The sequence below is a fragment of the Sinocyclocheilus rhinocerous genome, unplaced genomic scaffold, assembly GCF_001515625.1.
Source record: "Sinocyclocheilus rhinocerous isolate Xijiao unplaced genomic scaffold, SAMN03320098_v1.1 scaffold2471, whole genome shotgun sequence".
Lineage (NCBI taxonomy): Eukaryota > Metazoa > Chordata > Actinopteri > Cypriniformes > Cyprinidae > Sinocyclocheilus > Sinocyclocheilus rhinocerous.
Window position 1 is genome coordinate 67,471 of NW_015661927.1, and position 15,063 is coordinate 82,533.

At 42.3% G+C, this 15,063-nt stretch overlaps 1 protein-coding gene across 4 annotated transcripts in view; it reads right to left on the reverse strand.

Moving 5' to 3' along the window:
* The window catches only part of LOC107726930 (cyclin-dependent kinase 14), a 166,377-nt gene that overhangs the window by 60,449 nt on the left and 90,865 nt on the right, over positions 1-15,063 (reverse strand). For 3 of the 4 annotated variants that reach the window (XM_016536623.1, XM_016536624.1, XM_016536625.1), the window contains exons 10-13: positions 11,021-11,084; positions 5,845-5,895; positions 4,575-4,623; positions 1,196-1,335 (exon numbers count right to left, since the gene is read on the reverse strand). In XM_016536623.1, the coding sequence (XP_016392109.1) occupies positions 1,196-1,335; positions 4,575-4,623; positions 5,845-5,895; positions 11,021-11,084 (304 nt within the window). The remainder of the gene's footprint in view (positions 1-1,195; positions 1,336-4,574; positions 4,624-5,844; positions 5,896-11,020; positions 11,085-15,063) is intronic. The other variant, XM_016536626.1, reaches the window with a different exon arrangement.

Genomic DNA, 15,063 nt, shown 5'->3' on the forward strand with positions numbered 1-15,063 from the left:
GCACATCTCATACACTGAGCGTATATAAAGGGCTTTAAACAGACATAATAATCAACTATGACTGCATACTGCGCAGTAAACACTGCACACTGGATGCTATTTTAAAAATGTGCAACATGCAAGAGCAAGTTCAATTAAATACCACATTTCACACACAATAGGTATTTCATGGACTTTAAAATAGTAAAATAGTAAGACAAGTAAAATAATTAAAGAACATTAATAAATAAGGGAATGAATGAATGAATAGTTTGATTTAATGGAGTGAAGAAAATATGAAATTGATTATTTAATGTTTAAACAGGATAACAATAAATAGGAAAAATAAGAAAAAAGTCTTAAAGTAAAATATTTAAATAATAAGCAAACAAACAAACAAATAGAGTCTGATTTTAAAATGGAGTGAAACTACCATGAAATACCATGATTATTTAATGCTTTAAACAGGCATAATAATGAATAGGAGAAATAAAGACAAAAGTCTTATAGTAAAATAAAGAACATGAATGAATGAATAAATAAAAGTTTGATAATTAATAATAATTAAATAATATAAAATAGTTTAAATGAGAAATAAAGATAGAGGTCTTAAAGCAAATTAATTTAAGAACATAAAATGAATGAATGAATGAATAAATAAATAAATAAAAGATTGATAAATTAATAATATAAAATAGTTTAAATGAGAAATAAAGATGGAGGTATTAAAGCAATTAAAAAAAAGTAAAATAATTTAAGAACATAAAATGAATGAATGAATGAATAAATAAATAAATAAATAAATAAATACAATTATAATTTGTTTAATGTATTGAAACAAATGAAAAAGATATATTATGTATATAAATGAAAGGACAGACGAAAGTAAAACAACAGTGCGATCATCAGCAACAGTACTGTCACATGACCTCACTGCACTGCATATTTCATTCAAGGATATTGGTTGATATTACTTCCGGGTGACTCATCACACTGTAAATAGAAGGTCAAGTGCACTGCATTGCATTATGGGACGCAGTGTTCTGTGCAGTGTGCTCTGCTTGCATACTGCACATGCATCAAGTCACTGGAGTATTCCATGCATCATTTATGGTATGAAAATATGGTAATATGTATGTAATTTATGCCGTATGGTAGAATATGGCAGTGTGTGATGAATGGCATTGAGGCAGTGGTGTGATGTGCGTTCACTGACTGTCAGGCAGCTCCCAGAGTCTCGGGGGCAGATGGCTGAAGTACTCGTGATGAAGCGCCGCCTGGGCCGAGAGACGGTTCTTTGGGAAGCACTGGAGAAATCTGGAAGCCAGTTCTTCAGCATGATCTACATAACCCAGCCTGCCAACACACACAGATATAAACACACATGAGTACAGTGCCAAGAGCATCACACACACACACACAGCTCAGGCTCTCTGTCAGCTTCACTCCCGCTGACGTGCGGCTGGAAAAATGTTTGTTGACTTTTTTGGAGTGGAAAATGCAAAGCGAGTTTTCACCCACAAATGTCCTCTAAACCGCAAAGACAAAGTCTGACACAAACACACTCACAGAAGCTCACATGAACACACACACACACACACAGTGTATATATATATATATATACACTGCCATTCAAAAGTTTGGGATCAGTAAGAATTTTCATGTTTTTTTTAAAGAAGTCTCTTCTGCTCATCAAGGCTGCATTTATTTGATCAAAAACACAGAAAAAAAACCCCAGTAAAATTGTGAAATATTATTGCAATTTAAAATAAATGTTTTCTGTTTTAATATACTTTAAAATATAATTTATTTCTGTCATGCAAAGCTGAATTTTAATCAGCCACTACTCCTGTCAGAGTCACATGATCCTTCAGAAATCATTCTAATATGCTGATTTATTATCGATGTTAGAAACATAGTTTTTGCTGCTTCATATTTTTTTTTTGGAACCTTTGATGAATAAAAAGTTAAAAAAGAACAGCATTTACTAAAAATAGGAATCAGTTGTAACAATATACACTACCGTTCAAAAGTTTGGGGTCAGCAGATTATTTTTCTTTCTATTTCTGAAAGAAATTAATACTTTTATTCAGCAAAGATGTATTAAATTGATACAAAGTAACAGTAAAGACTTATATTGTTAAAAAATATTTCTATTTTGAATAAATGTTGTTCTTTTTAACTTTTTATTCATCAAAGAATCCCGAAAAAAGTATCACAGCTTCCAAAACAATATTAAGCAGCAAAAACTGTTTCCAGCACTGATAATAAATCAGCATATTAGAATGATTTCTGAAGATCATGTGACATTGAAGACTGGAGTAATGATGCTGAAAATACAGCTTTGATCACAGAAATAAATTACATTTGAACAGGCATTCACACAGAAAACAGTTATTTTAAATTATAATAATATTATACAATTTTTACTGTATTTTTTAATCAAATAAATACCTTAATGAGCAGAAGAGACTTCTTTCAAAAACTCTTGCTGACCACCACCTTTTTAACAGTAGAGTATAATCAGAATTTCTTCATAATTTGGAACATACTGTATAGTTCCATTCATGGATATCTAGTTATATCTAGTGCTAATAAGGGACTGAAATAAAACTGCATGAGATTAACTTTTAGCTCAACTACTGTCTTGACGTAGCAACTGTCTGAAGAGCAAGTTAGTTAAACTATTAACATGCTTATATCTAAAGATCTTAATATTAACACGTGTCTGATGACACACATCTGAAGGAAGCTCTATGACGGAGTCTGCTGAGGTTTGATACCGTCAGGGTAATGCTAAAGATGCAAGATTGATTGCTCACTCGCACAAATTCTCATCTTGTGTAGTGTGTTTTGGTGTCTAAGGCTGAATGTATGTGAGGACTGAACTCCTGAATGATCACACACTCGTGCCGGTAAGAAAACTCATGTAAAAGACTCCAAATGCATGTGGATAATTAGGCCTCTGCAGCATTAACACATTAAAGAAAAATGACGTTTCTGTCCACCAGCGGCGCTTTCAGCATTTTAACATAATGTGTGTGTGAAACGAGCCTGAAGACGAGTGTCTGTGTGATTAGACACTCAAATCTACAGGCTTCGGTTTGCATCTGAGCGAAGCTGAAGTTTGTGAAGCTGCTGGTGTTTCTTCAGTTCAGATGAGGGTTAATCGAATTAGATCTGAGGCTGCAGAAACTTCACTAAACCTCAGCTGATAATAAGACCAAGGTAATTTTAGTTTAACATTTTTTACTTCATTATATTTTTAAACATCTTTTTGATAATTGATAACAATCAAAAATGTTTCTTGAGCAGCAAATCAGCATATTATTATGATTTCTGAAGATCATGTGACACTGAAGACTGGAGTAATGATGCTGAAAATTCAGCTTTGATCACAGAAATAAATTACAGTTTAACAGATATTTACATAGTAAACAGCTGTTTTAAATTATAATAATATTTCACAATTTTTACTGTATTTTTGATCAAATAAATGCAGCCTTGGTGAGCAGAAGAGACTAATTTGAAGTCTGAACTTTTGACAGGTAGAGAGTCTAGAGGAGGGTCATTTCAGATTATTTCAGTCATTCTTTCAAGGGAAACAACGTAGACGTAGGTGATTTGAGCATTAGTACTACATTTAATCTCAATGCTCTCAAGGAAAAAACTCACATATTAATAAGTTGACTTTTGATTCCTATGAAAAACCTACAAGAAACAGACTTTTTTTCAGAGATCATTTCTAATAATAATGGCAACAGTGATTCATCAAACAATGATGAACTGATGAACAGCTGTGCTGATCAGTGTTAGTGTGTGTGTGTGTGTGTACACATCTGCTGGTGTGAGGTTACGCTTTAAAGTCGCTGTGTGAGAGACGAGAGCGAGAGAAACACAAAGTTGTGCTCTTCCCTCGTCTCTTCTCTTGGGACTGGGAATGTTCAGCATTATTACGTAGCATCTATGATGTGCCGATGCGATAGACGAGTGTGACGATCCTTTTAAGGCAGGTGCAGCACTGTGCCAAACATACACACACGTAAACACACACCTGCACAAACACACAATCAGACAACCTAAAAATACAGACAGAAACTTCAACAATTTTTGTGTGTAATATTATGAATATATGTACTTTTAAATTTCATTTGTCACACATAAGGACTATTTAAGTGAACTGCAAACCTGCAAAACCTGCAATTGAGTCAATAATATTACAGTGAAAGTATTACGCTGTAGCAATTAATGCGATGAGAATCGAATTTGATGAGAAAAGTTCATATGGAGATCTCAGAATTTTGATTATATTGCATTGATTCTGAGCACAGACACATGTGAGATTACTGGGGTCTTTTCTGGAGAAACATCTGAGAAGGAACATCTGATTAAAGCAAAAGTTTCCATTTAACATCATTGCTGTCTAGGAGAAACAACGGAGATATTAAGATCATCTCAGTCGATTTTTGATAACAAATGGTGAAAAACCTACAATAAATAGTGACATTACAGCATCTAAAACACGTTTCCATTTATACATAACAAAAATCTGTCATTAAAAAAATATACAAAATAAAAATGTTGAGGTCACTTACTTATTCCAGGCTTGTCTGAGTTTCTTGGGACTGTAGACAGTGAATCGATCTGCAGGTGAAACACAGACGACAGATGAAGAACTCAAACTCATGATGCTGCAGTGAGATGATTCATAATCAAGACTGACATCCCAAACAGTGGAAAACACACCTAACATACACTACATACTGAATATTACTGAGCTGCATCAGTGCATCACTGTACAGCACCATTCAAACGTTTGGGGTCGGCAAGATTTTTTAGTGTTTCTGAAAGAAGTCTCTCTTCTGCTCATCAAGGCTGCATTTATGTGATCAGAAATACAGTAAAAATGGTGAAATATTATTATAATTTAAAATAGCAGTTTTCTATGTGAATATCTGTTAAACTGTAATTTATTTCTGTGATCAAAGCTGTATTTTCAGCATCATTACTCCAGTCTTCAGTGTCACATGATCTTCAGAAATCATGAAATCAAAAGCACAATGAAACAGCTTTTTTACCAGGCAAAAAACACTCTGATCTGCTCTCATACAGCATTATATGATATCTCAGCTGCTCATAGTGCAACAGTCCAGTAAACGCTGCCCTCTGCTGCTACAGAACTGAACTACACTACTGCAATTATTAACAGATACTCCTTCATTAAAGGCTGCGAGTTTCTTTTTTCCACTTCAGCAGCACTTTCACAAAAATTTAAAATTATTCCCATCTATATTCAGAAGGCTTTTACTGAGGGGTTTGTTCATACATCATTCACACTGATTTACATAACGCTCTACATCATAAAAATAACCTCTTTTCTCTTTACTGATTAAATGTAATGGGGATCCTACAGACTAACAGAGCAGAGATTGTGTTTAATGGAGATTCGCTGTCTGAAGGGTTCACCGGGACGCTCACGGCTGCAGTAATGCGCTTTTATTTAAGGTCACCGCATCTCATCGGCCCTCTGTCTCTGTGCTCTGATCTCACACCTGAGACCATTAGACCTTCATTAGCGCAACGGTTTATTCCAGAACACAGGCTCGTTAGGCATCTGTCTCTCTCTGATGATGTCTTCGGCGCTCAGCAGAGGGCAGTGTGTCTTCACCGGATACGTTCAGACTGCAACACTAGTTCCCTAACAAAAGCTACTCTCGATGCTGCGTATCAAATGCTAATGAGAACATTCTTTGTTCGACCGGTTGCGAAGCACGTGTGTCAAACATGCCAAGAATTGGCTTAAATGGTGTTACATAATTGATTACGTGCACCTGCAGGTTATAAATAGACATGAAACGGACATACCTTCAGGTTTCTTTGTCTTCGAGACCGCTTTGTGTGTATGTGTTGTCTCCTCTGTGTTGTTGAGAAAAAAAGAAAAACAAAAAAAAAGGAAATTAGATCATGTCTAGTGCATCGGTTAGGAGATGCTTGCCACCGTGTGCACAAGTTATCCTTGACGATGATCCACATGATTATTGTTTGGAGTGCCTCGGGGAAGAGCATGCTATTGCTGCTCTTGAGGACGCTGAGTGTGAGCACTGTGAGTCATTTCCTATCGGAGTGCTCCGCTCGAGGCTTGCTATCTTTCGAGAGGGGTGAGCCTCGGCGTCCTCATTAAGATCGTGGGGCTCGCGCGTCGAGCTGGCTGAGAGACGAGGAGTGCGTGAGCCTCCTCTCTCTCTCGCGCTCTCCCCAGATCGCGAAGTCCCTGCCCCCGCTGCTGAGGCGTGCCCCGGCGCTTCTTCAGAGTGAGACGAGGACGCGGGTTCTCTTGCCTCCGGCGATATGGAGACCGAGAGCGCCGCCTCTGAGCGCTCCTCGCGCGACGACAAAGCATTTGGGGAGTTACTCGAGGTGGTGACTAACGCAGTGGGCCAGGCTTAAGTTAGACTGGCCACAGAAGCAAGAGAACCCCAGGCACTCCAAATTAGATGACAGATTTTTGTCGGGTGCCAGGGGGAGAGATCCTAACATCGATCTCTCCCCTTTTTCCCAGACCTCCATGAGGATTTGCCTCGTTCATGGAGTAAAGTCTTACTCCTCGCGTATCTTTGTACCCACGACGTCGATTTATTCAACTATCGTGGGTGCTAAGGCGCAGGGGTATGTGACGATGCCTCAGGTGGAGGAGACGCTCGCGGGCTATCTCTCCCCTGGGAGTTCGTCATCACTTAAGAAGCCAAACCTCCCCACCAAGCCTTGCAGAGTAACATCGTCGCTGGTGGGGAAGGCGTTTCAAGCAGCGGGTCAGGCTGGTGCTGCCCTGCACACCATGGCGGTTCTGCAGGCGTACCAGGTTGACCTGCTGAAAGACCTGTGCACGGGCGGGAGTATTAGTGAGGAGGCGTTTTCAGAGCTGCGCCGAGCCACGGATCTGTCTCTTCGTGCGACCAAGCAGACAGCCCGTGCCATTGGCCGTTCTATGACTGCGTTGGTTGCCACGGAGAGACACCTGTGGCTCAACCTCACGGGCATCAAGGATAGGGACAAAGTGTTCCTCCTTGATGCCCCCGTGTCACCTTCTGGCCTATTTGGCAACTCCATGAATACGGTCGTCACTAGGCTCAGGGAGGCCAAGAGACACGCAGAAGCTTTTGATAAGTTTCTTCCCCGCCGTGCTCAGGCGTCAGGGCTGTCGGCCACCCAGCCCCGACCCAATCCGGCCAAGAAAATCGTTCTCTCTCCTGCTCAGAGGACTACATATTTGGGGGTTGTATGGGATTCGATCACGATGCAGGCACAGCTGTCTCCTGCACGCGTCGAATCCATTCAAAACGCCCTAAAGAACATCAAGCTAGGCCAGAGAATTACTGTTCATTACTTTCAGAGGGTTCTAGGTCTCATGGCAGCTGCATCCACGGTGATACCCTTGGGCCTCCTGCACATGAGATTGTTTCAGTTGTGGCTCAGAGCCAGGGGATTTCATCCAAGGGCCAATCCCCAGAGGCAAATAAGGGTTACGCGCCAGGGGCTTCATACCCTTTCTATGTGGTTCAGACCCCGGTTTCTGACTTTGGGTCCCACTCTAGGTTCGTGTTGTCGTCGCAAGATGCTAACGACAGACGCATCCCTCACGGGTTGGGGTACGGTCTTGGATGGCCGTCCAGCCCAAGGGATCTGGAGAGGTCATCTTCTTGGCTGGCACATCAATTGCCTCGAAATGATGGCTCTATTTAGAGCCCTGAAATACTTCCTCCAGCAGTTAAGAGGCTACCATGTCCTAGTGCGGGTGGACAACACGGCGGTAGTCTCTTACATAAATCACCAGGGCGGACTGCGTTCGCGCCGCCTGAACAGGCTAGCGCAGCAGGCTCTGCTTTGGGCACAGGACAAGTTCCTGTCCCTCAGGGCGATTTACATCTCCGGGCATATGAATGTGGGAGCAGACTTGCTGTCCAGACAAGCTGTGACACACGGGGAATGGAAACTCCACCCCGAAGTAGTCGGTCAAATCTGGGAAAGATTTTACGAAGCAAAGGTGGACCTCTTCGCTTCACAGGAGACGGCACAATGTCCCCTCTACTTCTCACTGACTCCTCCAGCTCCCCTGGGTCTGGACGCCATGGCCCATACGTGGCCCAGACAGGGTCTTTACGCGTTTCCCCCGATCGCTCTGCTCCCGGGAGTCCTGGCCAAGGTCCGTCAACAGGGGTCTCGCCTCTTACTGATAGCGCCCCGTTGGCCGACCAGAGTATGGTTCTCAGATCTAATATCCCTCCTCGATGGCTCGCCATGGGCGATTCCGGTCAGGAGAGATCTCCTATCTCAGGCACAGGGGACGGTATTTCATCCCCGGCCCGAGCTCTGGAACCTTCATGTCTGGCCATGTCCTGGTACTCTCAGAGTCTATGTGGCCGCCATCTTGCCATGTTCTGATTGATGGGGTTTCTGTGGGAAGGCACCCTCTAGTTGCCCGCTTCATTCGGGGAGCTAAGCGGTTAAGGCCGCCCACGAGAGCAACAGTCCCTTCATGGGACTTAGCTATTGTGCTCGAGGGTCTGGTCGGGACCCCTTTCGAACCACTAGAGTCAGCACCTGTCAGGTTTCTGACCCTAAAGATGGTTTTTCTAATGGCTATTACTTCTCTGAAGAGAATTGGGGATTTGCAGGCTCTGTCAGTCTTGCCATCCTGCCTAGACTTTGCCCCTGGGCTGGTCAAAGCTATTTTGCATCCTCACCCTAATTATCTTCCGAAAGTTCCATTCTTGACCATACATCCGGTCGTTCTTGAAGCCTTCTGCCCTCCGCCGTTCACGACAACGGAGCAGGAAAGACTTTACTTACTGTGTCCAGTACGTGCTCTTCAGATTTACGTCCACCGCACCAGCCAGTGGCGTAAGTCGGAGCAGCTTTTCATATGCTATGGGGGCCGCAACTGGGCGGCAGCTGCCACGAAGCAAACTATGTCACATTGGGTGAGGGATGCAATTGCCCTAGCCTATGAGGTGCATGGTCAAGCTTTGCCTCTAGGAGTTAGGGCCCATTCGACCAGGGGGGTTGCATCTTCTACGGCTTTGGCAAGTGTTCCCTTGCAGCAAGTGTGTGATGCGGCAGGTTGGTCCTCTCCGCACACATTTGTCAGATTCTATAGTTTGGACGTCCATGCTACTCCGGGCTCGCATGTCCTTGAGTCAACATCCCATAGGCATGTCTGAGACCTTTTTCAATGTTTGTGCGCACACACTACACAACCTTGGGGGGTCCAGGCACTTCCGGTGCGGCGGCGTTGGTATTCTCGTTCCCATTAGCGTTTGATACGCAGCATCAAGAGTAGCTTCTGTTAGAGAACATCTCGGGTTACTTGACTGAAACCCTGTTCCCTGAAAAAGCGGGAACGAGATGCTGCGCCTCAATGCCGCACTGTAGACGTGCCTGGGCGTCTCTTCAGACAAAGCGTAACCTGAAGGTATGTCCGTTTCACGTCTATTTATAACCTGCAGATGCACGTAATCAATTACGTAACTCACCAAGGTTATTTAAGCCAATTCTTGGCGTGTTTGACACACGTGCTTCGCAACCGGTCGAACAAAAAATTTTCTCATTAGCGTTTAATACGCAGCATCTCGTTCCCGCTTTTTCAGGGAACAGGGTTACAGTCAAGTAACCCGAGACGTACACTGTAAAGTACATACACTGCATCAGGATGCATGAAGCTGCTGTCATGTGACCTCATCATTGATGCATGTTTAATTTAGCAAAAAAATATAATTTCTATAATATATATTTGCATATGACATACTGCAAATTTATATATATAAAGATTTTTTTTGCATTTTTGTGTAATGTTGTATCAAAAACGTCTGGCAGTCTGATCAAATAATGCCAAACGCTGAATTCAGAATAGTATACTAGCATACTAGTTTTACTATCATATAAAGATATGTCAGAGATAGTAATAGTATGTAAGCATGCTTTTACAAAGTTCTGAATAACATGCAATCAATCATATGCTACTTTAACCATTTCTGCAGATATAGAGTGCAGCATGCAAATGTTCTGTATGCATGGGATAAACAGACGATTGTTCAAATATGCATTAAAACAACAGATTCTGTAACCCATAATCCAATGTGTTTGACCTTTAGTGTGATAAACAAGGCTATTTTTGTCTTATTTATTTACTATTACACTATCTATTAATATTTTTTATTATTTTTTATTTTTTATATTTTCAGTTTTCACTTTAATTTTAGTAATTTTATTGCTTGTGTCGTTTATTTCTAATTCTTTATTTTATTTAATTTTCATTTAATTTATTTTAATATTTATTTCAATTTTAGTTTTAGTCTTTGTAGTACTTTTAAGCACTAATATGTTGTTCAACTATTTCTTGTAATATTTAGATTTTATTACAGCTTTATTTAATTTACCAAAAACATTTTTTATTAGCTTTAGTTAATAATAACACACTGTACATTACAATGTACATTCTGTTCATTTTTCACCTGTTGCATGTTTATATAATTTGCCTAATTTAATAAAAAAAGTGCAGTAATCTCGGCTCACAATATTCTGAAGCCATATTCTGTGTTTAAGGCAATCAATTTTTGCATCTCAAAATAGGTCCGATTCAGCATCAATGACGATCAGTCGAGAAAACCAATGATGCTTCATGTCAGTGATATCAAACCTGAAGCAATGCATCTTGGGATGCCACAACTTCATTCTGTTCATCACACATGCTATCATATGATGTGCAATATAACGCATGAGCGGACAGGTGAGTTTTGCCGTTTTTTTGCAGTTAACCAAAAGTAATTGCAAAAAATACTTTTAGAAGTAGCAACGATTTCTTTTACAGTCTCTAGTGCTCATATGTGTGTTGTTGAGTGAGATCTGTGTGTGTGAGTGTTAATGAGCTCCCAGAGCTCGTCTGCTGGCACACGTCACGCCTCCAGGTGGATGAGGGACATACGGGACGCTTTCTCAAGGGCGTGTCAGTGTGTGTCATTTACAGTCAGATGAACAGGACGTTTACCTGGTTTGAAGTGCGGGAGTGAGTGAACACCTGGCCACGTCTCCTCCGACGGCGTCCCCAAAACCTGCACAGCAACACAGAGAGAAAACACTCAGTCCTTCACAGAGAAAACAGAAGAAGGGCAGCGCAAAGACAGTGTCTGATCGATCTCAGAGGAATACATCGCTCCGCTGGACACCAGCAGGCCACGACGCTTCATTCACATGGGTTTATTATGCACAAGAGCGTGTGTGTGTGTGTGTGTGTGTTTAGAGCAGCAGTGCTGGCTGACAGCAGGAGCTGTTTGAAGTCTGAAGCTTGTAAAGAGAAGGACTCGATTAAACACACTGTAATTACAGCCGTCAGATTCGATGAGCCAAACCGCTGAGACGAGCCAGAACCTCCTCAATGTGTGTGTGTGTGTACCTGGAATTCCCTATGTTATGAGGACCAAATGTCCCCACAAGAATAGTAATACCAGAAAATTTGGGAAGCCATGAGGAAACAAGCATAAAAATCATCCAGAATGAAGTTTCTTGAAAATTAAAAAATGCCTGTAGTTTTGTGTGAAGGGTAGGTTTAGGGTAATTAAAATAATATAGAAAATACAATCTGGACCGTAGAAAAACCATAAAACATGGAAAACATGGAAACCATGGAAAAGTGTGCGTGTGTGGGGGGGTGGGTGAGACTGAAGCACCACTCCTTTTAAAAAACAGATCCATCAGGTCCTGCAGTACTGGAGTAGTAATTAGGATGCAGCATTACTGCAGTTTTATATGGTGCTTTTCCACTGCGTGGTACGACTTGGCTTGGCTCGGCTCGGCTCAGTTTGCGTTTCCACTGCAGTTTAGTATCGCTTCAGAGTGGGCGGGATTATTCACATGTCATTATAGTTGCGCCGCCTCTACTGCCGCAACTCCTGAAAAACTTTTTCATTCCGCGTCACCCCATCAAGCTCTCGCTGGATCCACTCCTCGGCTATCAACGAGAGGAACATTTGTACTTCCTCAACAGACCACGAAACAACCATTTTTTGGTTGATAAAAAAGGTGCGCTCGTTCAAACAGTTGCATTTGATCCTTCGCTGGCTGTGCTGATTTAAATCTAGCGGGTCTGTTGTGTTTCTGTATCTTAAGTTCAGTGACGCAGATAGTGACGATTCTCTCCGGCCAATCAGTGATCAGCAGAGTTTACACATCACGTTTTGGTAATGGTACGGTTCGCTTGGAACCTCATCTGAGGTGGTACTAAAAAAAGTACTAGGTACCAGGTACTATACCCAGTGGAAAACCCCCCCAAAAGTGAACCGTACCGAATCGTACCGTGCCATACCATGCAGAGGAAAAGCGCCATAAGACTGTTGTCCCGCTTCTCTTGTATTCTTTGAGTGTTTGTCTGAGACTGACTTCTAGTAGAACAGGTGATAGACTGTGGAGACAGACTGATGAGACTGTCGCAGCGGGGAGAGGACGCTGATGCTTGCTGTTCGCCGCTTCTCTACCGCTTTCTCTGTCGCTTGGTCTGTCGCTCACTTTTTTAGGTTTTTGCTATTTTGTACAGACTGTTACTAAAATTAAAGGCTGTTGTCATCGTTGGTCATTCGCTGTTTGTCAGTGGGTGAATACTTGGATCTCTCTGTCGTTCAGTGCTGCTACTGCGAGGTATACTCTCTGGGCAGCCACTTAGCTGTTCCGGTGTGGTGACTCTTGTACCTCATTGCCATGTTACGGTCCATTTTTTCGCTGTGATTGACCGTTTTGACAGTCTCTGTTTGGCTAGCTCCAGCCGAACTCTTTCGGTGACCGGCATGAGGCTCAAGTATTCCATCCCGCAGCTGCTGAATCTCAACAACCACATCACTCCAACGTGTATTGCAGCCATTAAAGAACTTGGAATCCTGCGCCGACCGCGATACATCCACAGAAGTTCCTGTCGAAAGTTTGTTTACCATTAGCCTGGCCACTCTGCTTCGGCCATTCCATCTATCTGGATGTCTCACGTTTGCCATGTCATCAGAGCAATACTGCTCTCGGTGTTAGTAAGACGGGCATCACTGCGAGATTTCCACATGCTAAGCTGGACTGCATAGGAAACACTGTGAGATCTTTGTACACCAAGCAGGATAGAAAACGTAAAGTGGATTCCTATAACTATTTAACGCACAATCCCTTACAAATAAGTCATCCTTCATACAAGACCATATCATGGAAAAGGGTTTAGACTTTATGTGCATAACAGAAACATGGCATCAGCCAGAGGTCTACTCAGCATTAAATGAAGTCTGTCCCCCCAGCTACAGCTATCTGGAGAAAGCCCGCATTACTGGTCGTGGTGGCGGCCTAGCTGTAATATACTGACAGAAATTGCAGCTATGCCCCTCCCTTTGCCTACACTGTCCTAATCTGAATGTAATCTGCCCCCATTAGTAACCTCCTGGTGTATGATTTGGGTGTGTCTGACCATAAGGTCATTTCAGTGGAGTTGCTAATCCCTTTTTCCCACAATAAAGAACAGCGTCAAATATGCTTCAGGAATTTGAAAAAGATCAATTTGACTTTGACCTTAACTATAGATCTTCAGCATCTCTCCTCTGCTGATTTCTCTTCTGTCACTGAGTCGGCTGACTTCTACAATAGATCTCTAAGCAGTCTCCTAGATTTCCATGCCCCTGTCAGAACTAGAACTGTCACCTTCTTCCGTTCAGCCCCTTGGTTTAACTGTGAACTGCGGAAGATGAAGACAGCTGTACGTGTCCTTGAGCTGCGCCTAAAGGTCACAGGACTCACTGTTTACAGGCAGGCCTACAGAAAGCATCAGAAGGCCTATGCAAAGTTCTTTAGAGATGCAAGGTCACAGTTCTATTAACAATAGCCCTGGAAATTCCAAGCAATTTTTCTCTACAATAAATTACATCCTTAAAGCGCAAGCTCACTCTCACTTATAAGCTGCAGAGGAGAGATGCAACAACTTTATCACTTTTTTCAGGAAAAAAGTAGACACCATTCGCTCCTCTCAGTTCCTCTGTCCTGCCTGTCCTAACTGCCGATTCACAGCCTGGGACTCCCCTACCTCTCTGCTGTTTCTCTGACATCTCACAGCGAGAGGTTGAGGACATAATCAGAAAGATGAAACCGTCTACCTGCGCCCTGGACCCTGGACCCTTTTCCTACAGCCGTGGTGAAATCTAACCTTTGTGTCATAAGTCCCTTGATTACTAAGGTTATCAATCACTCACTCCAGGCTGGCCATGTTCCACCTACACTGAAAACTGCTGTCATCAGGCCACACCTCAAAAAACCTAGAAGTCCTTGCCAACTACAGGCCCATCTCTAACCTTCCATTCCTTTCTAAAGTGCTGGAAAAAGTAGTTGCTGCACAACTTCTGGTCCATTTAAAACTAAACAACCTGTTTGAGAAATTCCAGTCTGGTTTCCGCTCTAGCCACACCACGGAAACAGCTCTGGTCAGGGTCATAAATGTGTCCGTGCTGTCTGTGGTGTCCCTCAAGGCTCAGTGCTTGTCCCCATCCTGTTTATTCTCTATATGCTCCCCCTCGGTCATGTCATCAGCCAGCATGGAATATCATTCCATTGCTATGCTGATGACACTCAACTTTACCTTAGGACCAATTCATCCACTTCTGCTGCCCTGTCATCTTCCACCTTGACCATCTGTCTGGAGGAGATAAAGGCGTGGATGAGTCAAAACATCCAGCAGCTAAATAGCTCAAAGTCTGAAGCCATTTTAGTATAGGGTGACCATACGTGCCATTTTCCCAGGACGCGTCCTGGCCAGGATTTCTATATTGCCTAAAATATCTAGGTTTTGGCTTTGTTTGCGTGTGCAGACCGATCGGTGTATGACATCAAAATACCATACAGACGGTTCCTTATGCTTTCAAAATGCTCTCGAGGTATTTTGATGTCATACACCGATCGGTCTGCACACGCAAACAAAGCCAAAACCTAGATATTTTAGGCAATATAGAAATCCTGGCCAGGACGCGTCCTGGGAAAATGGCACGTACGGCCACCCTACTATATGAGCAACAGCACTATTGA